The sequence below is a fragment of the Coffea arabica genome, chromosome 1e, assembly GCF_036785885.1.
Source record: "Coffea arabica cultivar ET-39 chromosome 1e, Coffea Arabica ET-39 HiFi, whole genome shotgun sequence".
Classification (NCBI taxonomy): domain Eukaryota; kingdom Viridiplantae; phylum Streptophyta; class Magnoliopsida; order Gentianales; family Rubiaceae; genus Coffea; species Coffea arabica.
In genome coordinates, this window is record NC_092311.1 from 41,024,372 (window position 1) to 41,049,002 (window position 24,631).

A 24,631-nucleotide genomic window follows, 5' to 3' on the forward strand; every position below is an offset into this window, starting at 1 on the left:
TTTGAATAGTTTGGACTGCTTGTGAGTTTTACATTGCTTCATGACTTGGCTAGATAGAATCGATACCATAGGGGTAGAAATTTTCCAATTGTAATTGTACTTAAACTTTTAACAATTGGAATTTAACTATTGAGATAGCTTTTATTTGGGATAGGAACTCGTTTGTTCAATGAATTTTTAAGTTTTGCTAGTCAATGAATCAAGCTTTTGTGGTGCAACCACATGGAAAGGACATTATTAGTATTTGTGCTTAAAGATTTAAGTCTAGTTTCCTTCCAAAAAAAGAAAAGATTTAAGTCTAGTTTACTAAGCATAAGGTCTAGAAAAGGATTAAGCGTCCATGTACAAGTAATTTAAAGAAAAGTTAAAAACTATACCAGTAGATATTGAATTAAACGAAATTAACTAGACAAAAAGAATGATATGCACGATCTTATGCATTTTTTCTTTTATATGATATGATATGTAGAGAGGGGAATAGTCTCCTTGTTTGGATTGCTATTTTTTCTCAAAAAAAATTTAAATTAAGAGAACATATTTATCAATAACCTGTTTATCTCACACATATCAAATTGTTAGAATACAGTTTTTTTTTTTTTTTTTTTACAAAAACTTCAAAAAAAATAGCAATCCAATTGGGATGAATCTTTAAATTAAGAGAAATTAGTGATATTTTACAGCAAATCCAATGTAGGTAAAGTTTTCAACTTTGAGTAGAATAATAACTAACTAGATTATTCATTCATTTTATTTCAATAATCTCTATTTTTTTTTTTTATCATTGCTAAGGTTGATATTAATCTTCAGAGTACGTTTCAGCAGCATTATGGCATAACTTTAGGACAATTATTTAATGTTCTATAGACTTGTCTATTTGGCCTAAGAAAACATTAAGAGAATGTGTGAGGAAGAAGAGTCTGTCTAAATATCATTATCCCAATCTAAAAGGATATTATTGCAATTTCAAGTTTTAAAAGGTGCTTTTTGTAATTATAATGAGCCCTTAGGGAAGTCAATCCAATTAGACATAATGAAAAATGACGAAAATCAGTTTATAATATTTTGGTGGCAACGAAGAGTAACAAATGGGACACCTGTCTACGTGGAATTTGGATAAAGGTATTACAAATTTACAATCTTTATCTTGAGAAATTTGGATAAAGATCTCTAATCTAGAATTTGGTAAGATTTTTCCTTGTCTTTTTTTTTCTATTTTTTTCTTTGAGATATTGTAAACATTAAAATTTAATTTACAACTTGAATAACAAATCAAGCACATATAACTTAGGAAATAGGGTATTTTATTCATATGAGAAGCTTTTCGTATTTTGTGAAAGGGATATTATATCCTTTCTCGCGAAAGTGAGCATCTCTTTAAAAAAAACTTGAATAAATTTTTTTTTTCTTTTCAGCATAATAAAATGTATGACCAACAAAATTTTTTAAAATTTTGCTAAAATTTGTATTTCAGTTTGGAACACATTAACCTCTTCTTTTATTGTTTATACATGTTGTTATTATATTAGTATTTTCATTTTGTAACCTCCTCAGAGTATATCAAGCATGAAGGATACATAGAATAAGCTACTTAGACAATAAGCTTGCTTGGATTTTGGATAAAATTACAGTAAAATCTCTATAAATTAATACTCAATAAATTAATAACCTCTATTAAATAATAATTTTTTCTGTGCCAACTCGAGCTAACGAGTTAAATTAATAATTTTAATAAAATAATGAGATAATAATTTTTTTGAAAATCTTACATATTCCTTTAGTGCTATTCATATCATAAATTAATAACTCACTAAAATTACATATCATATTTTTATTGAAATATGAGTCTATTTTTTTTTAAACCTATTGTTGTAAATGTTTTTTAAGTGCATGTGGAATGCTCTCTATTATACTCACATAATGCTTGATACATTTGATCAGCCATGATTGATTTATGAGCACCTTTTAGATGAAAATGATATATTAACAATGAGATGTGTAAGAACACTTTGTATTTGTTAACTATAATAAGATTTCCTCGTCCTTTGTATACGTAATATCCATTTGATAAAATAGAAGTAGATATCTATCATTTAGTACTCCTAAGTCTTTTTAACCTCTTAATAATAGAAAAATTATATCAGTTACGTACGTCCACTGAAGAAATTAATAAAATTAAATTATACTTGCAAATCAAGTGCATATTGATTGGTTTATATTTCTTGGACTTTTAGCCTTCTTTTATTAATAGAAAAATTCATATTTTTTTTAATAAAATAGAAGTAGACATCCGTCATTTAGTATTCCTAAGTCTTTTTAACCTTTTAATAATAGAAAACTTATATTAGTTACATACGTATATTGAAGACATTAATAAAATTAAATTATACTTGCAAATTAGGTACATATTGATTGGTTTATATTTCTCGGACTTTTATCCTTCTTTTATTAATAGAATAATTCATATTTTTATAAAACAAATGAAACTCTAGTTGATTAAATGAGTATTTCTTTGAATTGTAAGTAAACTAGATAAAATAATAAATTATTAATTTATCGATTAATTAGTACCTCTTTAAATTAATATAATTTGTATGGTTCCAAGGTTATTATTTTATGGAGGCTTTACTGTAGCTAGCAAAAACTATAAGAGGGAAAAGATTCAATTTCCAGTTGTTTTTCAGATTTTCAAGTTGCTAAGTTCCAAAAATTTAGTAAAGTCATTTCGAATTGATGTGTTATGTGTGAATATGCATTTTTCTTATGTTTTAGGGTTCATTTGGTTGGACTGAAAATAAGAAAATATTTTCCATCAAAGTTATTTTCTTGAAAAATTACTCTCTTTTCTATAATTTTTCAGTATTTGGTTAATCATTGAAAATATTTTCCAAATACCCTTTTTTGTAACTTTTTGGTGTTTGGTTTGTCAGTGAAAATATTTTCTAACTTTTCTTTTTAGTGCTTGTTGATATGTTGTAAATGTTTTCCTACCCACATTTTTTTAAGGATGATCTTTTTTTGTACAAGTTGGATTTTCTTCACCAACACTGGAAAAATCTCTTAGTGGATTGAATTCCAAATTTGGCGAAGTTTGGGAGTGGATGTAGGTGCCAGCAACAGAACCGAACCACTATAAATTAGTTTATCTATCTTTTAGTTTATTTTACTCTTCTTTCATTTAATTGTCGTGTCTAGTTTAATTACTCCATCGTTACTTGCTCTTTCTTGACTTAAGTGTGTGCTTAATTAGGTTAATTTGGATAGTTAAAATTAGATGAATATTTGATATTACTAATTTGATTTATGAACAACCTAATACACGACACTATTTTAGGTTGCTTTAGGCCTCACAATTGGTATCAGAATTTGATTTTCTAGAGATTAAACTCAATCAGTTTAGGAGTAAAGATGGTAACAAATAATACTTTATTTTCAGAGGAACAATCTATTACTAGACCTCCTATGTTTAATAGAGTAAATTTTGTTAGTTGGAGAGAACGTGTGAAAATATTTTTGCAATCTATAGATATTGAGTTGTGATATATAGTTAATGAGAGACCTTATGCAACCACCATTTTAGATGCAGATTTAGATAGATTTAGGCCAAAACTAGAAATGAATTGAGTACTCAAAACAAAGTTAATCACATCGCTAATGCCAAGATATGAATGTTTTGTATAATTTTTCAGATGCCAATGATTCTACAAGGACAAAAGAATGTACGCCGACCAAAGAGATTTGGAATAAGTTGAAAGAAATTTATGAAGGTAGGAATGATGCTAGAGAACTAAAGAAGTCGTTACTTGTTATTAAATATGAATCTTTTAATTTGGAACCTCATAAAAATAATGATAAGGTGCATTATAGATTTAATGACATTATTAAAAAACTTAAAGTGCTTGGTAAAGAATACTCTTTGGGTGAAAGAAATAAAAAAAATTAAATACTTTGCTTAAGGATTAAAAAACTAAGGATGCATTTGATAAAATTGAAATCTGAAAACTGAAATATGAAGTCTGAATTCATTAAGTTATTGAATTGTTAAATATTAAATTAAATATATTTGAGTATATATCACATTTAGTGATAAGTGAATAACTTATCACTTATTTTTGGGAGTAGGTTTTGCTTAAGAAATTCAGTGCCACTTAATTACTTCAGATATTTAATTTTTGGTTATCAAACGTGTCGAACATATTAAGATCTGAATCTATTAAATTTAAGTGCTAAATTGGATTATCAAAGAGGGCCTAAAACTACGGCTATTGAAGATGCAAAAGGTTTGAATTTCATACCTATTGAATCTCTTGTCAATTCACTAATCTTTTATGAATTGAAGTTAAAATCAAAACTGCAAGATCAAGAGGAAGTTAGACTCGTGAGAAGCATTGCACTCACAATCACTCAAGAAGAAGATGATTTACTCAAAATCTCTCACGAGAAGCATTACAAGAAGAAGATGATGAAAATGATATAGCTTTCATGATCAAAACCATTAAGAAAATCTTTAACAATAATAGTAGATTTAAAAAAAAAGAGGATCAAGCAACAACAAGAAGTAAGGAGATAAATGGTACGAATGTGGTCAAATGATGTACTACAAAAATGAGTGCCCAACGAAGAAAAAGAAAGAAACAAGAGGAGATATAACGCAAAACTTCAACAACTTCAAAATTACTTGGAACGATTGCAATTCAGAAAGTAAAGTTGAAAAAGAAGATGAAATGGCTCAAATGGTATTTTTATTTATTGGAAATAATGAGATATTTTCTAACTACTCTTATGATGAAAATAATGATTATTTGATGATGATAATGTTGAGACATTTGTGATTAAATTGCATGATAGGAAAAGAAAAGGAGAGGTAAAATGAATGCAAAATGCATTTGTCAAAAATGCAAGATTGTTGACAAATTTCACCAACTTTGCAAAAATTTCACAAGATTAACCAATACTTCATTGATGAAGCTATGTAATTCTTAGATAAGCAACTAGCAGCTCTAATCCAGATTGAATGCACCATAAAAATTAAATTTCATACAATAGACAGCAAATTCATTGTTGGAAAGGGAGAAAAAGATCAAGTCAAACATGGATTGACTTATATTCACTGGGATAGGATTAGGAAAATAGAACAATTTTCAAACAACCCGTAGGGCAGACATGCAACTAGACTTGGATATAGATTGCTATATGCTTACTGAAAATGAGACATTTGTTGGGACTTCAAAACCTTATTGAATTTCCTTTTAACCAAATGTCACTTTTGCCAAGGAAGGGAGGACAAAAAGAAAATCTGCTATTTCTAAATTCTTTAACTTGTCGACCCAACCATTGTATCTAAATTGTACAGCAACGACATGAATCCCAACTAGTTTTTAGGTATTATCCAAAAATTCCCACTCATTTCAATTGTTAGGAACTAATAAACCCTCATGTCGAAACAAATGAATTAAACCCGAAATATTGATAGTATTTGGAGTTCATATATGTTACAACTAATTTAATTGCATGATAACAAAACCTTCACCATATCTATAGATTACTAGGGCTTTCATGATTTCTAGAAAAGAAAAACTAAAAAACAAAAGAAGTGTAAACACCTTTTTAGACTAATATCCTGAATCTTTGTATAAAATTAGTCTAGGCAACATGTTGCATTAACAATTTTTCCCAAATCTATTTCTTCAAAAAAAAAAAGAAGAAGATAACTATAGACAATTTTTTCAAAGGAAAAGGGAGGAAAAAAACCTAATAAGAGACCATCATACCTCTCTTTAAATACTTAAGGAATCTTCACCGTCGTTGGAGATGCTGCTGCTCGAATTGGGATGAGATGCCGCTTTCAGAGTGGGGTGAATAGTTGATGTTGCTTTTTTTTTTTTTTAAAGATGATAATTGTATTTCGATGAAGTTGCCGCCAACAAAGAGGGGATTGATTGCCGACGGCCTTTGATGCTTTAGACATCTCAAATTTTTTTGTCAAGGATGTGAAAAGAAGAAGCCGCAATTTTAGGAAGGAAAATAACTTCAGTGTGATAGATAAGGAAGTTATTTTCCATATCTTGGTCGAAGTGATTTTCTATAAGAAATTATTTTTTTCAATTTAGATGGTATCCAAACAGCGAAAATTTTGGAAAACATTTTCCAAAAAACGTTTTACATTGAAGCAAACAGACCCGGAGTAGCAAGTTTTGTTGCATGAGCATTCACTTGTGAAGTTGGAATAGGCATTTTGTGTAATATAGGATTAATATGGTGGTTTGATAACATTAATTAATAGGTATTTATTTGGAGGTTTTTTTAAGTACGAATTTCTTAATGAGTAAACACATTTTAAATTCACATGTAAAGTAATTTTTTTTTCATTTATATTTGGTGAAAGAATATGAGAAGTGAATATAAGTAGCTAATTACACCTTCTAGGCTGCTACATTATTATTATTAAATATTAAATAGGATTTTTACACTTAATTGAATCCTTGAAGGTCTTGAAAAGCCTAATTTTTACATATATTTTTGGTATGCCACCAAAGTGAAAGGGTACAAAGGTTTTTAACATTTAAATCAATGCTTTCAATGTCTTGGAACACTAAATATTGTTATTATCGTTACTTTTTACAAGAGGAGATGCAGAAGTAGAGCACTAAAACGAGAAAAGGTCCCTATGTTAATAATAGGGAAAATCGTCCAAAACGTCCCTCACCTTTTGTAAAATGATTTTTTTCATCATTCACTTTTAAAAGTGTAATTTTATGTCCCTTACATATTCACATCGGTCAAATTTAATCCCTAACTAGGTTTCCGATCATTTTTTGGCCAGAATCCATCACGTGCAAGACAGGTGATCATTTTTGAAGGGTCAATTTGTTAAATTATATTTTACATAATCTAATCTATAGTCCTCAACATTTTATAAAATAAATTTTTTCATCCCTCACATTTTATAAAATGATTTTTTCATCCCTCACATTTCACAAAATGAATTTCTCCATCCCTCACATTTCAAAAAATGAATATTTCCATCCCTCACTAATTATGTGTGTGGGGAAACCCTAAAAAAAAATGTGTGTGAATACATTTTGTTTAAACACATGTATATGTCTATTTGATTTTGCTTAATAATACGAATAACATAAATATATGTATGTGTCTATTTGATTTCACTTAACAATACAAATACCATATATTATACGTGATCATTTGATTTCATCAGGTATTAGCTAGTGAAAAATCTTGCATTCATTGTCAAGTTGGCCAATAAAGCTATTTTCGGTCAAAATACAATAAGAATATACAAATTAAGGTTCTATTGGTAAATATTAGTCATAATCATACAAAAAGAGAAGATAGCCCACAAGTTGGGCCCAATTACATACACGTGTTTATACTATTATTATTAAGCAAAAACAAATAGACATATACATGTGTTTAAAAAAATGTATTCACACACATAATTAGTGAGAAATGAAAAATTCATTTTTTAAAATGTGAGGGATGGAGAAATTCATTTTGTGAAATGTGAGGGATGAAAAAAATCATTTTATAAAATGTGAGGGACGAAAAAATTTACTCCCTCCGTTCCACTTTGATAGTCCTGTATTCCTTTTTCATCTGTCCCAAATTGTAGTCCACTTTCCAATTGAAGAATGTAGTTGTATTTTAATTTTTCTAAAATACCCTTATTCAATATAAGTAGTTGTTACTATAAACCTACCCCATTTAATGAGAGTTGATCCTTTTTGTATCATCAATTCAAGTTCCCATAAAATTGTACCATATTTAATGTGAGGGTATTTTAGGAAAATAGCAATCTAAATTTACTTTTCCAACAAAGTTAACTACTTTTTCTTAAACTGTGTGAAAAAAGAAATAGGACTATCAAAATGGGACGGAGGGAGTATTTTATAAAATGTGGAGGACTATAGATCAGATTATGTAAAATATAATTTGACAAATTTACCCTTCAAAAATGATCACGTGCCTTGCACATGATGGATTTCGGCCAAAAAATGATCGGAAACCTAGTTAGGGACTAAATTTGATCGATGTGAATATGTAAGGGACATAAAATTATACTTTTAAAAGTGAGGGGCGAAAAAAGTTATTTTACAAAATGTGAGGGATGTTTTGGACGATTTTCCCTTAATAATGAGAAAGATTAGACACAAAAAATATTGGTTATACTACTTTAAGCAGAAAAATTAAAAAGCAAATAAATTACAACACTCCAAATGGGAAATATACTATTATTGTGTTCGGTGGACAAGAAACACTTAATTTGTTAAGGCTTAATCCCAAAATGCCTCCCTCTAAGGTTACTTCAGTTGCAAATTGGCTTCCGTGTTCATGAAACACACAATTGCCTCTCTAAATTATGAAAAGACAATCATATCCTTATATAATCATTTCTTTGACAATTTTAATCTTTTGGCACCAAAAAACCAAATTTACATACCAAATTTAACATTTTGGCTCCAAAATTATGTATTTTTTTTGTTTTACAAAGAATTGTTATTTTAATAGGAGCAAAGTCTCGTGAATAATAAAGCTAGATGCCAAATGCAACTTATATTTTTTTTGAGAAGAAGAAAAGGGAAAAAGGAAAAAGTAAAGCAACATTTCCCAATTAAAATGTTGTGTTTTATTTCTATTGATCAAAATTTCATGATTTTCCTTGAGTTTTGAGTATGAGGAAGCAAGAGACAAATTTTATTAAGATTAAAACTATAAGCTTTTTATTTAACAAAAAAAAAACCAGAGTTTTGGTAACTAGCTTAATTCATTCATGAGACTTTATCCTTATTGATATAACAATTCTCCACAAAATTTTAAAAAAAAAATTTGGAGCCAAAAGATTAAATTTGGTATACCAATTTAATTTTTTAGTGTGAAAAGGTTAAAACTGTGAAAGAAATAAGTAGGGAAAATCACCAATTTAGTCCTGAAACTTTTTCGCTAACACCGATTTGGTCCCTAAAAGTTTTTATCACATGAATTAAGTCTTTTAGCTAAAATCTTTATCAGCAACAAGTCAGGGGTAGTTTGGAGGAAGAAAATAGGTTCTTGTATGGGAAACAAAACAAGTGACCAAATAAAAACACCAATGGAGAAAAGGCAGTGGAAGAATAGAGAAAGAAATTTGGGTTCTTCCAACTACCCCTAATTGCGGGTTCCAACTAAACGCCTTCAAATTCTTCCTTTGAAATGCACAACAAATGGAGAAATTTGGATATGGGGTCGTTAACCTTAGCTACAAATCGAGCTAGACATATGGAAGCTTGCATGTTAGAGGATTCAGTTGAGGAAAGGATGAATACTACAATAGAAAGAAATTGTGAAGTGCTGTTGTGAAGAACGTGCAAAATAGTGTCTTCTTAGACTGCAACAAATCCATCAAAAAGGTTCCATGGATGTAAAAATTATGGTGTAATGCGACTCGCCAAATGTTTAAATTTTTGTAATTGGGCTGTATTTATTTTTTATTACTAATGATGTACTAATTTTGAATGTAGACATCTCATACTTGCAACTTCTTTTTATGGTATGATCTATCTATGCCAGCTGAGTATGCTAAGAACACGATTGCCTAATTGTTAAGGGAACTAAGGAAAGTTGAGGGAGACAATAGGGAAACGAAGATAGAAATTTAAAAATTAACAAAAAGAAAGACCAAAATCTTGCTACTGGCATTGGTAGGTTGTTACATCTTATTACTGGCAATGTCGATTGACAATGCAAGAAGAAGGCATGTGGTACTGGGACTCAAAAATGTTACTTTAAAAATGGTCTGTTTGCTGGAAAAAAATAGCCTTTTATAGCTAGTTTGGTAGTTTAGAATAGAAAAGAAAAGAAGAGAAAGGAGAAGTTAGAAAAGAAAAGAAAGGATGAGAAAGGATCCAAGTTTCTACCTAAGTTGTTTGGGAGTTTTAAAAAAGAACGGAAGGTAAATAGTTTTCTTTTGTTTGGGAGTTGAAAACAATTGAAAAGAAAAGATACTCAAATAAGTTACTTTACAAATTTGCCCTTTTTGTAAACAAATATGAATTAAGTAAGTTAAGGGACTCATCGGAAATTAAAAATTTTTGTATCATGATTTTGAGGGCAATATTATCATATTGAAAAATTCATTTAAAGCACCAGGCCTTCCTTCCTTTTCCGCCCAAAGTTTTCCAATATACAAAGGGAAGTGAAGTCTTTCCAAATCCTTTCTTTTCCTTCCCACTTTTGCTCTCAAAAGATGGAAAAAATTTATAATCCTTTCAAAACCTTTCTTTTCTATCCATTTCCTTCCTCCCAAACTAGCTATTAGATGCAGCTGTTTATTCTTGTTGTTTGACGTCATAATTTATATGCTATGTGATATAACTTTATATCGTGTTAAGGTTTGGGAAAGTTTCGGCAGAGTTTTGTCTTAATTTTGACAATCCCACTTACCAACCAAACTGAATTTTAATACAAAACATAGTAAAATGAACTAAAACCATGAATACAAATTGTGAATTGCATTTCTAGCCATTAACAAAATTGCTCGGTCACATGTCATTTGGTAATGAGTACAAAGTACTCACTCAACAAGTCAATGGCAACTTAATAAAAGTAAAACAAAATAATGAAGGTTCAACTACATCAACAAAAGCAAAACAAAGTGCCATCAAGCCTATCAGTTTCGGCAACAACTAGCAGCAACAAATTCTTCCTCTGGGCACCAAAGAACCAATTTTATATACCAAATTTAGCATTTTGGCTCCAATTTTTTTGTTTTGTTTTGTTTTATGGAGAATTGTTATATTAATAGGAGTCAAGTTTCATGAATAATAAAGGCTAGACGCCAAAAACAACTTATATATTTTTTCGAGAAGAAGAAAAGGAAAAACTAAAAGAAACATTTCCCAATTAAAATGTTGAGTTTTCTTTCTATCGGTAGAATTTTCACGGATTTTCTTGAGTTTTGAGTATGAGGAAGCAAGAGACAGATTTTGTTAAGATTAAAACTATAAACCTATTTTTGAAACAAAAAAAAAACAATTAACTTTTTGGTGTCTAATTTAATCATTCATGAGACTTTTTATCTTTGTTGAATTAACATTTCTCCGTAAAATGAAAAAGAAAAACATAATTTGAGAGCCAAAATGTTAAAATGTCAAAGAAATATATATATAAATATATATATACACATATGTGTATATATATTGTATATATTATATATGTGTATGTGTATATATATATGTATATACATATGTATATATATACACAGATCCTCTACTCCAGATCCTATGTATACATATGTATAGATACACACAGATCCTATGTATATGTATATACATATGTATATATATACACAGATCCTCTACTCCAGATCCTATGTATACATATGTATAGATACACACAGATCCTATGTATATGTATATACATATGTATATATATATGCATATATACATATGTATATACACACATATATATATGTGCGTGCGTGTGTATGTGTGTGTATAAACATGATTGTCTTTCATAATTTAGAGGAGACAATTTGTATTTTCTTGAAGACAGGAGGCAATTTGCTACTAAAGTAATACTATAATGGACTTTTTTGGGATTAAGTCTTTTGTTAAAGATGTGAAACTGCGCAAGGAGGCGGATGCTTAGGCAAAAATAATGGTATCCATGTACCACTTCAAAGTCTCCAAATCTGTGAGGAAGTACCCACTTGTTACATATTTTGTGACTGATAAGAACCATGTTATAGACCTAGAATCTTAGCAAGCATACTAAGACCAAATATTCTACTATTTACTTTTCCTTTAAATATGGAAAATTACTACTATGACATTCCAATTTAAAGTATTGAGAAAAAGAAAAAAACTATCAAAGAACAATAATATCAGTATTAATGGTTAAGGTTGAGACCTTAGAGCTCATTGAGTTCCAATCCCCTTTCTCCTTCCTCACTTTTTAAATCTCACAAAAGGAAAAAAAAAAAAGGGAAGACAATATCGGTATATTCCGTAACATAGTAAGAAAAATTGACAAATTACATCGATTTGCTGTAACATTTATCATAAGTATGAAAATTTTCTATTTAAATTGTGTTTTGTGCTATTCATGTTCCTAAAGTTTTTACATATCATGTTATAAAAATCCTACCCAAATATTAATTGTAATTATTTACTTGATCCAACACCTATATTCTAATATGCTTTTGGCATAATTATAATTTTCTATTACCATCCTTGAAAATTTTCTCAATTTGTTTATAATATATCGATAATCATTATTATTGACAAAAGTTAACTGTGAATTAACTGATTTCTACACAATCATCATCACGTCATTACACTAAGTGTAATTAGTGTTCAAAAACACACACACACACACACAGAGTGTTCACAAGAAGTTAGTTGCAATTAAATCACAAAGAATGAAATAACATTAAAACATGAAATTTGAAATTAAAAAAAAAAGGTTCCAAAACAAGTTTATACCAGTACTACTTTGTAATTACTTGAAACTCTAGGGATGTAATTGTAATTAACTCATTAAAGATCAAGGAAAAGATAAAAACAAGAGCCTAGAAAGTATAAATAAAAAGAGGAGGACTGACTTCTGATGACATCAAGAATAGGGGTTTTTCCGATAAAATCGAATCTGTGAAACCCCCTGACTGACTTTTGTTTCCCTTTTCATTTATTTATTTGTCTTTACTATTTTAAGCAATACCCAAAAAAAAAAAGAAAAAATCAATTTCGCTAAGTCAAAAGAGTTGGGGTTAAAAAAAATATAAAAAAAAACCAATCAAATTCTTCTTCCCAAAAGGCTTCTTGCTGTAGGTATAAACCTCGAAACAGAGTCCTTCAGGAAACGGAATTATATGTAGATAAGAAGGAACAGAAACTGATAAACTTCGATTTGTGGTTGTGGGGGCCGCAAAAATTCTAGATTTTTGAAGAAGCCATGAGGAAGAAGCTCGACACTCGTTTCCCAGCCGTAAGTTTTCTTTTCAGTATGCTTTTTGGTGTCTATTTTGGTAGATTTTTTTATGGGGTTTTTTTTCTTGTTCTTAAGTTTTTCCTTTTGTTTGTTCTAGTTTTGAATTTGTTAAATTTGTTGAGAAATAGAGCAATTAGGGCTAAGTTTTGCATTAGAGCTAAGTGGAAGCTTTGAATACTTTTTGTTTTCCGGATTTTAGGCAGCTTGGTAGTAAGTTTAACCATGAATTGTTGTGCAATTTTCTTTTGTTCTGGCGGTTTTTCCTTTTGCGTATGTTTTGAAAGTAAATTATGAGAGCCCCTTCTGGTTTTTGGGGTAGGTTTAGGGAGCTGGTGAATGGAGGGATTATTGTTTTTGCAAGTTGAAAGCTTTAGCAGGTAAAGTAAGGTATGCTCAGAGGTATCGCAAAGCTGAATTTGGAGAAGCAATTTTGTTTTTCGAGTTTAGATATGCTTAAATATGAGTTGTACTCTTGTGGTTATGATTTTGATAGGTTGGTGTTTGATCTTCGGAGCTGTTGAGATAGGATTACCCAAGTATAGTGGCTGCCAGAGGTTAGGGTTTAAGGTAAAGGAATGTACTTTAGGGTTTAAGGTAAAGGAATGTACTTTAGGGTTTAAGGTAAAGGAATGTACTTTACCACCCAGTTGCTTTGAAGATATTTTTTAACTAGGGCTTTTCTCTCCAATCTTGGTTGTTTCAACTTTTTGGTGCATGTTTGGTAACTTTAAAGGAGAAACGGTATGTGATCTTCATGGCTGTTGAGATAAGGAAACCTAAATACAGTGGCTGACCTTAATCTCCTAAAGCTAATCATTAGGGAATACCGTCCAAATTAGTCTGTCTGCCGCTTCTTTCATAGCGGATTCGTAATTCTCGGCTGGCATAGAAGTATCTCGGAGGCGAAGGAGATTCATTTCTGGTACTGGTGGTATTGGACAAGCTCTCAGGGAATAATCTATTTTTTATTTCTGCCTTTCTTTCCTATGACGCCTAGGAACAGGCCAGAGGTTATTGCGAGGTTTAAGTAAAGTAGTGTATTTTTGGAGTACCATCTGCTTATAAATTCTCTTTTTGAACTAGGATTTTTTGTATTCAATCTTCACTGTTGCAAACTTTGGTAATCTTAAGAACAGATTGTTTATTTGCCGTACAACAGACTTTTGAGTTACATATAGATTGTTTGCATACTGAATTTGCCCTTTCCTGAACATGGCATCTAACTGTCTTGTTCCTTTCACAGGCTAGGATCAAGAAAATTATGCAAGCTGATGAAGATGTAGGGAAGATTGCTATGGCTGTACCTCTTCTAGTGTGTAAGTAGTTAAGGGAGAATATCCCCCCCCTCCCCCCAAAAGGGTGTCTCTTTCTTTGTATGATTTAGATTTGTATTTTTTGTTTGTTATTTTTTATTTTGCTTTTCCTTTATATGGTATTGGTTTTTATGTAAATTAAAATTTTTAATTGGCAGCTAAATCTTTGGAGTTGTTTCTGCAAGATCTTTGTGACCGAACGTATGAGATCACTCTTAAGAGGGGTGCAAAAACAGTTAACTCTTTGCACTTGTAAGCTTTCTTCTGTATCTTGTGTTTTAGTTTATTTATAGGACACTGGTCTGTTAAGCACTTTTTGGCAACTGTTCCTCTTATAATAACACTTCATAATTAACTTGTAGGAAACAATGTGTGCAGAGCTTTAATGTGTTTGACTTTCTGAGAGATATTGTGAGTAGGGTACCAGACCTAGGTGGTTCAGAAGCTGCTGCTGAGGGATCTTCCGCTAGAAAAAGGTACTTGAGGTTTTAGTAGTTTGGTTTCTCATTAAGCAAATTTTTAACATGCGAAGTTTTGGGCTGTGTGCTAATACCTTTTGTCATGCAGGAAGGCTATTGAAGATGAAGGGAACGACAGTGACAATGAAGCCAAGAAGAGCCACGTGGTGAGCTTATATTTCATGCATCTGTTGATCCAGTTTCTTTATTTGGTTTCTCTAATGTTTCACGATATGCTAAATGTTTGGGATTCTTGAGTTGTTGTACTCAATAAGTGATGTGACTTTGATACTATTCCCTAAAAGCATAAGGGGTGCACAGTTTGGTACTCACTGCAATAAGATGCATCTCCTAGCTTTTCCATTAAGACTTAATATTCTTTATTTTTCTGCAACTTTAAGTCTATATAAAACGTGAAATTTTAATCCTGTTTTGTAGCTTTTAATGTGCCTATTAAAACAAAATGGGAAGGAAGAAAAAAGATTGACAAGAAGTTAGGAGCTTTGAGTAATGACATTTGATGCCTGTTTTCCCTAATTGGTAAATATTCTTGACTGCAGTCCGAGACTGGCCACACCAGTGGGAGAGGAAGGGGAAGAGGAAGAGGGAGAGGTCGTGGTAGAGCTAATCGGACTTTGGAGAAAGAATCAATTTCTCAGCATGAAAAGTATGAAGACGACCTAGACATTTCGCTACAAAATGGTGACAAGAAAAGTATAAATATCAAAAGAATGGATAATGGAGCAAATCCAGATGATACGAAAATCTCTTTGGTTGCGCAAAATGCCGAGGCACCAGTTCGAAATTTTGATCTTAATGTGGACCTGAATGAAAATGCAGATTCCGCAGCCATACCAGCTGGAACCCCTTCTACCTCATCGGCAAAGCCTCCTATGGAGGTGAGGCCTGAAGAGTACCCTGGTTGGTCCCTTGCTGACATGGAATCGATGGCTATTGATCCTGTTCAACTTGCTAAACTGAATCAGAGGATAGAGGAAGAAGAGGAAGATTATGATGAAGAGGGATAACTTGCTGCTGTCCTGCTTTTGATAGTCAACATGGAGTAGCAGGTAGTTGTTATCCTTGACATTGGGTAGTGTTCACATGACATAGATGGAAAATCTTATTTGGCATTAGAAAATCATGGTGACTGGTACAACTTAGTTAAGTATTTTAGACATGTTAGGAATTAGGAAATGAGGTTGTCTTTCTTAGGCTTTTGTATTTTTATTTGTAGTTGTGCTCTCTAACAGCTACTACCAATCTAACTTTGTCAAGTTTTTCTTAGTATCCTAGGTTCTCTGTAATTATCTTGCCTAAGATTTAAGATTTGTAGCTCCTTTGAGTACATGATAGTTGATAACCATCGATTCAACCATAAAAATATTTGCCTTGGATGTCAATTTTATATTTGTATAAGCTGGGCCTCCGTTAAATATTTTTCAATTTCAAATGGCGATGCATATTTCGTCATCAACACTGTGATACCATTTTGCTTTTGCTTCTATTGCTTACGATTTGGAAACTACTAAAGTGTCAGGAAATGCCTGGTGTGCTAGTAGTATAATTTATAACTTTCATTCCTTGGAGATTTAAAGCAAGTTATATTTCACTAAATTAGTTAGACTGCAAGTATGGATTTTCCTGCCATTCAGGGGTTGATGCACGAAGCAGCTTGACAATATTAGTTTAGCAGGTGGTTTAATTCGTCCATACTAGCTAAGACGAATTTGCTTTCTTCTGTGGAAGTTGAGCTGTACCTGTGCTGTATGATTTACATGACACAGGCAAGATGAGCACGAGAGAGAATGGACAACGTGACCTGACAAGTTTGGTTTCACTTATATCACACCAAGGATCAATTGTATTGCAGATTTTCACAGAGGGTGAGTATTGGTTGAGTTGCAAGACTGCATTTGGAAGACGCTTTGGCAACCTGGTTTGGTTGAAGTTGGAACCCAAAGAACAAGCGAAATTAGAACCCAGCGGACAAGCGAAGATAGATCGCTTTCAACTAAATTCAAGGACCTCAACAGTAGCACTTCATCTGGACGTGCATGTGATGGAATTACACTGATAGGAAATTGCATTTTCTTGTTTGAAATGCCCCCTGAACTGATGCTTTTCGAAGTGCTTTAACCTGACGGGTTATAAATGGTGCAGAAGAAAGTTGTTGCCTTGAGTTTCACATTGTTCTTCCTACTACTACAGACAGAATTAGAGAAATAGCATTTGTTGGGCTTCATTGATCCCTGTATTTGTAAATTAAGTCTCAGATTGAATATGGATTTATAATCCTTCGATGAGGAAGGATTCAAGGTGACACAGCAAACAAAAACTTGTTACTGACTTCAAACAGCAAACCAACTTGCAGTCACTGCAATTATACTTCATGTTTTAATCGATACAAACAGCTTTCCCCCAAATACAGCTTGCACGAACGTAGTAGAATATGTTTGGCTTGTGGCTGTTTTTCCAAATTCTGTTTACACGAGTCAATACGCAAGAAGTGATTCTCCTTTAATCATCAAACTACAAATACAGGTGTTAAGGGCGAGAGGGAAAACAGACTCAAAACTTCCACCATCTATCTGTTCATTTGTTTGATGCGGTTTGGTCGTGACAACAAAACAATAAAGGGCTTTTCTTCCACTTTTACGTTATTGGCCATGAAATTCTGTGGTATTGTAGATGAAGCTTGCAAGTTAACCCCAAGTTTAATCATGTGGTGATCCCTCAAGAGACCTTCCTGCCTACATTTTTGGCCTTCTTCCATCTTATCACTTCATGTTGTGAACTATTTGCAACGTGTATACTTGCAACTTTGTGGTACAGTGGTTTAGCAATTTGTCAATTTTGAAGTGAAGCAAAATGGTTAAGTTCAGAATACTTGATGAATCAAGAAATGAGAAGACTTACCTGTCAAGTGTTGTTCAATTATTTGCAAGACAGATAAATTCTACACATTGTTACAGCCTAAGGAAGAAAAATGCCAAAGACATCGATCCATCCTAAAAAGTGAAGGGGCATAGGTTTCCAGGGGAGCAATTAAAGAGTAATTCCTAATTTTCTATTCATATTGACGCCTGGCATTTTCATGATGTGAGAAAATGTGCAGATTGAATTCCAAGTTCTGAAGTAACAAAAAGAGGATAAGGACCACTAGTTGTATTGCTTAAGGCATTAATAAAACGATATAACAGTCTACTAAAACACTTCTTTAATTAAGAACATAAAGCATTGGGGATGCTAAATGACCAGAGAATTTTCAGGGATTCATCTTGCCTTATGAAAATGCTTACCAGTGAAAAGAGAAACATGACTTTTTATTTCAACAATAAGAGCCACATAGAGGAGCAAAGGGTAATGATACTCAAGCCAGAGTGGTATAAAAACCACAGGATCAGATCACATCAAACCGAACATCAGCGAAGATTATGTTGCCCTAACATCTATCCAACATAAGATAACATGTTACTAACATGTTAATATTACGAGTTATAGCATATACAAACTAAGCAAGTTTGAAACTCCAATCTTTCCAACTGAAAGACATTTACGCGTTAGCTTTATTTCTACTAGGCAAATAGGCAACAGCGCATTGTTAAGAAGCAAATTTAGGCACTAGTATCACCAGCAGCAGGCTTGAATTCTTGAACCTCCTTGAAGTTCAACCATGGCTTCACCCAAACTTTGGCCTCATAAAGCTTCTTCTGATTCCCATCTTTCACCTCAATGGTCAGATAGTACACGGTACCAGCAACCACCTGCTCTTTACTGTTGATCACCTTCTGAAATTCCAAAAGGGCATTCTGCAAACAATCCAACGCCGAAAGTCCAAACATGTCATACCAGTTCACATTGCTAGATCAACTGACACTAAAAAGTAAACGCCTATTATTATCACGTTTGCCATTTAATATTCTTTTTTTATATTATCCTACGATCAAGTTTAGGAGGGAAAGATTATATTCTCCGAAGGCATACGAGATCATTTTGATTCAATAATAAGTTTCTAAATTACTAGGGCTCAATAATCAAGCCATTTTCTTGTACTTAAACTTACTCGGATTTCAAGACAAGTTCTTTTTTTTTTTTTTTTTTTCAAGACAAGATTTAGATCGAATCTAGAGCTAAAAATTCACAAATAAATACAAAATCCACAGCAACCCTTCCATAATCAAGCCCTTTTCTTGTACTAGAATTTACTCTTGTATGAAGACAAGCTCCCAAGACAATATTTTATCAAATCTACAGCTAAAACTTAGCAAATAAACCAAAAATCCACAACAACCAGCTTCCATTTCTCCCTCTCCACTCTCCAAAAAAAGCCCTTTCCCTTTCCCAACTGAGTGAAAGAGGTTAACAAGGACCTCCTTAATTTATCAGAAAAGCACCCACTAAAAGAAGCCCTTTTCATACAATTCAAAGAAATTCTGATTTACTCACCTGTTTCTTGTTGTAATCATCCACAGCAAACTTAGCCAGGCTCTCAATTTCAAGGCTGTTCTCATTGCCCTTAGATTCACTGATCCCACCAACTTTTGCCATTCCTTCTTTAAGAAACAAAAAATCGATTGAAAATTCAACAAAATTCCCAAATACAGAGCCTTCTTATCTTTTTCTGTGAACTTAGTGCGAGAAAAAGTAGGATAAGGAAGAGAGTGAGGGAACTCAGGCGTAGAAGTAGCCTATTTATAGAGGGATGGGGAGCATTGAGAAAGGAACAAGTGCAAGTAAACTAGTGAAGCGGGACGAATCAAGAACAAAGGAGAACGGAACGGACGAAACGCGGGTCAGATTCGACGGGAGGAAAGGAACCGTCCACGTGTGGCTTTGAATGGTTGGGAGGATGCAAAAGTACGATATTAGATCGGATTCTTAAATGGCCCATTGTTTTGTTTTGGATATCAGAATAATCTCCTACGCGCTAGCTTAAGTATTAAGCTTTTGCCACTTTTTCAAAGGGAAGGGAAGAAATTGAGACAGCCTTATCCTTATGCCATAAGTTTTGGAAAACAAAATGCCAAAAGAGTAGAACAACATTATGAAGAAAAGCTTTTGGAGCTCAGTTTTATTTGAAAAAAAAAGAAAAAAAATCCTTTACTTGTCAAAGTATACATTTGTTTGTACCTCAACAGCCTTGCAGAATTTTAAAATCAATAGTTCAGATCTACTAAGTTTTTATGTCTTAGATCTTTAATTTCATAGTGCGATTGAACTTGCAATTGCATACTTTTTGTCTTTGATTGAAATAGATTGTTATATTTGTAATGCACAGAAACACATATTGAAATCCTCAACTTCCTCAAAGTTGAAAAGGTTAACCATACCATCTAAAAAGGTTCTCTTAATTAGGGCTGCAAACAAATTGAATCGAGTCGAACTTTAGCATAATCGAGTCGAAGCCGTCATTAAGAGAACTCAAAAAGGAATCCCAATGTGCAAAAATTGTGGGGAGCAGATAGAGACCAAAGACCACGAGTTCTTTTTTTGTAGAACTGTACAGGATACATGAAAAACATTTTCACTCCAATGGGATGGCTTGATGCAACACAGATGGAACTTCTGGGAATGGTGGATGCATTTGCAAGAGGCTACAGCTAGGAAAGATGGGAAAGACTACATAGCTATGACAGCAAATCTGTTATGGCAAATATGGAAAGCGGGAATTAGGTAGCCTTCAATTTGACACATCAAGAAGGCTTACTGGACTTCTACGATTGCTGTTGATGAGTGGCATGATTTTAGGCAGCAAACTTGGAGGTGACCAACTCAACGGAGACAAGATAGCAAGAACAAGGCAACCAAATCCCAAGATCATGTCAAGATAAGCAAGCACTGAACTTGTTTGCAGATGGAGCAATTGATAAGTTAAGAAACACTGCTGGCCTAGGGATTGGAATATGGGATCTTGGGGGACAATTGACAGCAACTTGGGCTATACTTGTTAGCTACTGTGAAGATCCAGAAATTGCTGAGGCTTTGGCAATCAGAGCTGCAATGGTATATGCATTAAACAGAAACTTAGCATCTATACTTGTCCATTCTGATTGCAAAGAAGTAGCAGATAGAATTAGGGAGGAGTTGGATCCTTTTGGTACTTGCCGAATTACTTTTGTTCCAAGGCAGTCTAATAGAGTTAGTTATTACTGGCAATGTTTGCCACAAAACTCACCATCCATGTGACAGAATTGTGGGACATCTGTGCTGAAGTAAAACATTCTTGGAATGGATTTATGATCTGAAATAGAGAGGTCATCTCCTCATCATTCCTATTAAATAATTGCATCAAAAAACAATTGGAAGTGGTTAGGAAGCGGGTATAACAATTATGGCTAGATAGAAAAGTTAATCGATTCTATTTTCATTTGTATATTTATCTTTTCCAAATTCTTGAACACTTGAAAAAACTAAATTGCTATGTCTATTACTAGATTACCATTTTACATGACCAGTTTGATTTGTCAACTGCAATTGCAGAAAGTGAGAAGCTTCCCATTGGCTCCACCTGCAGCTACATGTATGGCATTCTAGCCCCACAAGATAACAACCTAGTTGCTATTGGCACAGACGATTCAACTATACTCATCTACAACATGTGAGAGTCTGAGTTATAGCACTAATTTTGCACATGTAAAGCTTTTAATTATTTTCCATACATTTAACAGCTTGTAAATAAGCTTACTCTCATTTGAAAAGGATTAGTTGCTTAGCCTTTTCTAACGCGTCAAAAGTATTGGTCTCTACTACAGTAGATGCTCAAGTTAATTTGTTCTAAATCAAATATGTCACACTCACATGCTAATAGGAATTTGTGGTCTTGAGCAGCTAATGTTATCTAATTATCTATGGGCAAATCATTCCATGTATACACAATTTGATTTCTTCACTTAGTACTACTATCTAAAAATTGTTAAAAGAGTAATTCAACAAAACAAATATGTTCTCGTCCTAGACTTCTTGTAAGATTTATTAGGAATTTTCTTGTTTAATAGGAACTAAATGTAGGTTTTGTTGAGTATTTGGTCTAAGATTGATAATTGAACCAGTAATGAAGAGGTATAAAATGTCATATGTAAGGAAAAAAAAACTGACTACATCATAGTTTGCTTTGTCATACATAGGAAAGAGTCAAATTTCATCAGCACCAATTTGTAGTAATAACTATTGTTAGCAAAACACTAAACCAAGCCATTTCCATTGGTTAAGATAGGTTTCGTGATTTATTGTTTAGTTAATAGCATATGGTTGCAAGATTGGCTTACCCTTTCCTTCATTTCCTCCTTTTGCACCACCCATTTTCCTTTTATTTATTTATTTCTCGCATCTTGATTATGCATGTTGTTTGTGCAAATTATGTGAGTTTAAAAATTTCCAAAAAACTGTTCCTGCTATGACCCCTCATGTATAAAATTCCTGAATCGTATGATTCCTCTTTGTTGAAAATCAATGTCTGGAATACAATTAGGCAGGAGAAAAAGAAAAGCATTTCAATTAAGATATTAATTTGGTGGTGGTTGTTGTTGCAAACATCAGAGACTGATATCCAATTTCACAAGGATCAAATGCACTTTCTTGCCACCACGTGACTCAACTTGCAATGTATGAATCAAAAAAGCCTGGAACCCATCAGCAGTGCAGTTTTTTTACCACTTCATCCTCCACAAACACTTGGAGAGGAGATATATTGTATTTGACTTCTTTAGACGACCATTTCTCAAATACTTGTAGTGGACCATTAGAGACTTCTGTTTAAGGATTTCAAATGGAAACATTTTAATTCATGTCGCAACTAGGTGGTATTTACTACCATGAGAAATGGAGTTGTTATGGTACTCAACGCTTTAGATCTGAGTCCAAGATTAGAGATTGATCCCTCTGCTTTATCTTCCACCGAACAATGGGTACGTAGAACTAGCTACAAGGTAAGATATGGACATACTAAAACATTCACCTTGACTACATTGTATTTCTCACATCACTTATGTCTGTAAGAGGTTGCTTTTCAATCTACTACACTTTTATACTCTAGACACGCACAAAACTAATTCGTCATACATCTACTTTCTGGCAAGTTTCGATAAAATCTTGGAAAGTTCTGTTTGTAAACGCTTTTAGTTTCCTATTCATGATATTTCTTTAATCTTAAGAATGCCCATTACTTTTGTACATTCTTAATTATTTGAATTATCTTGAGATTACTAATTTGCTTTTCTAGACTTTTTAGTTATGGTCATTTATATCTTTCTGAATTATAGTCATATATAAGTTTGCTAAGATTTCAATTTGAGGTCATATGTAAATTTAACATGAATTAGTCAACTTTAGGAAATGCTAATAATTGATAGCTTCAATATCATAAGTATATAGTCAAATATTAAGTAATTTTATCTAATTAAAATAAATCAAATTCTATGAAAAAGAGATGGGTAGTTGGGAGCTTTTTAAGAGCTGGAGTCTGGAAAGTTGTTTTCAATATATATATATATTTATTTATTTATTTATTTTCCACAACCATGAGGACTAAACCCTTGGATAACTACCTCTTCATGTACAAATATTAATCCTGTGGTAAATTTTTGGGATAAGTGTAGGAGATTCCACTTATTTCAATTATTTCCCTTACATTTGGTAAACATATAGTTGTCCGATTATTTAGTGTTTGAGATTTGTTTCCAGTGGGATAGTGTACTAGCTCCTCAATTTGTAATGATATACGGTTGCAAAATGGTAAGCCATGCCTTTATTAGATTGTTTAAGGATCCAATTATGCCACTAAAATTTCTCTTTTCAATGGTAAGTTCTACATTAGTCTATGCCAACAAATTATATACTTCAAATTATGTGTCTTTCTAAAACATCAAGACATGTTTAGAATGGTTGCATCCTAAAGATATCAGGTTTACTCGTTAACAAGTACAAAAATGTTGAAGTAACTCTCTACATAACAATACCTTAAGTTTCAAAAAATAAGTAGCTAGTAGGATTTGCACGTGCATTATTTGTGCATTATGAAATCACAATTAGCTCTTTACAAGCATAAACTAAATGAATGGATTCTTGTTCTTTCCAGTTGTCACATGTTTGAATACTTGTCCAACTAATGTTGAACTTATTAAGTACACTCATGCTTTTCAAATTTAATGTCAATTCAAAAATATCAAAAGAATTTTGAAAAAAAATAGAATATGGTCATCAAAAGTATGGAAATTTATTAATAAAGTTTAAATTTAGATAAATTCATATTCAAAGGAATTGGTAACTATTCAATAATTATAAAAAATGGTGGGATGTGTGTCAACTTATTATAAAATCCCAAATAAACCGGTAATACAAAAGGTAAAATACAGAAAACCTCCTCGTGGTTTTGCCAAAAATCAATCGGACACCTTATGATTTTGAAATGTCCATATAATCCTCTTAAACTTTAAACAATATGGAATTTCACTTGTAACCTATATGTGACCTACAAGTGATGTATTATTATTATTATTATTATTTAATTTTTTTCTTTTTATATTTGGTGCTTAAATTCCTTTGCCTAAACTATCTTGGATGCTTTTACAAATTTTAAAATTTTTGAGATACTTATAAAATTTTTAGAAAGTATTCATCCCCCATCTTCCATTTTCCTCCCCCCTCCTCCACCAGCCGCCACCATTACCCACCACCACCGTCTTCTCATATCTCTCTCTCTCTCTCCACTTCCCTTTCCCTCCTCCTTCTTTCCCTTTCCCTCCCTCGTCCTCTCTCCTCTTCTCTCCACTACAAGAAATTTGGCCTTTTGTGACAACATTCTCTGTGACAACAGAGAAACTTGTCACAATTGAAAACTTTAGTGACGAGTTTTAATGTCGTCATAGTTGATCGTGGGTT

At 32.3% G+C, this 24,631-nt stretch overlaps 2 protein-coding genes across 10 annotated transcripts; one reads left to right on the forward strand and one right to left on the reverse strand.

Moving 5' to 3' along the window:
- Window positions 1-12,682: 12,682 nt before the first annotated feature.
- LOC140004354 (uncharacterized) lies at window positions 12,683-17,178 on the forward strand. Of its 9 annotated transcripts, none has more exons than XM_072056075.1 (9): window positions 12,692-12,978; window positions 13,307-13,358; window positions 13,475-13,548; window positions 14,225-14,297; window positions 14,453-14,546; window positions 14,657-14,770; window positions 14,862-14,919; window positions 15,313-15,822; window positions 16,449-17,178. In XM_072056075.1, exons 1-8 carry the CDS (start codon window positions 12,946-12,948, stop codon window positions 15,778-15,780), a joined length of 966 nt encoding a protein of 321 aa, XP_071912176.1. In that variant the 5' UTR covers window positions 12,692-12,945; the 3' UTR covers window positions 15,781-15,822; window positions 16,449-17,178. The 9 variants fall into 9 exon arrangements, with proteins under 9 accessions (XP_071912180.1, XP_071912176.1, XP_071912177.1 ...); XM_072056076.1 differs by lacking the exon at window positions 16,449-17,178 and adding an exon at window positions 16,408-16,431; XM_072056072.1 differs by having other exon boundaries at window positions 12,693-12,978; window positions 16,540-17,178.
- Window positions 17,179-18,057: 879 nt separating this feature from the next.
- Window positions 18,058-19,656, reverse strand: LOC113704361 (cysteine proteinase inhibitor A). The gene is made up of 2 exons (XM_027226229.2): window positions 19,202-19,656; window positions 18,058-18,564 (listed from the first exon to the last, which is right to left on the reverse strand). Exons 1-2 carry the CDS (start codon window positions 19,301-19,303, stop codon window positions 18,370-18,372), a joined length of 297 nt encoding a protein of 98 aa, XP_027082030.2. The 5' UTR covers window positions 19,304-19,656; the 3' UTR covers window positions 18,058-18,369.
- Window positions 19,657-24,631: the final 4,975 nt, after the last annotated feature.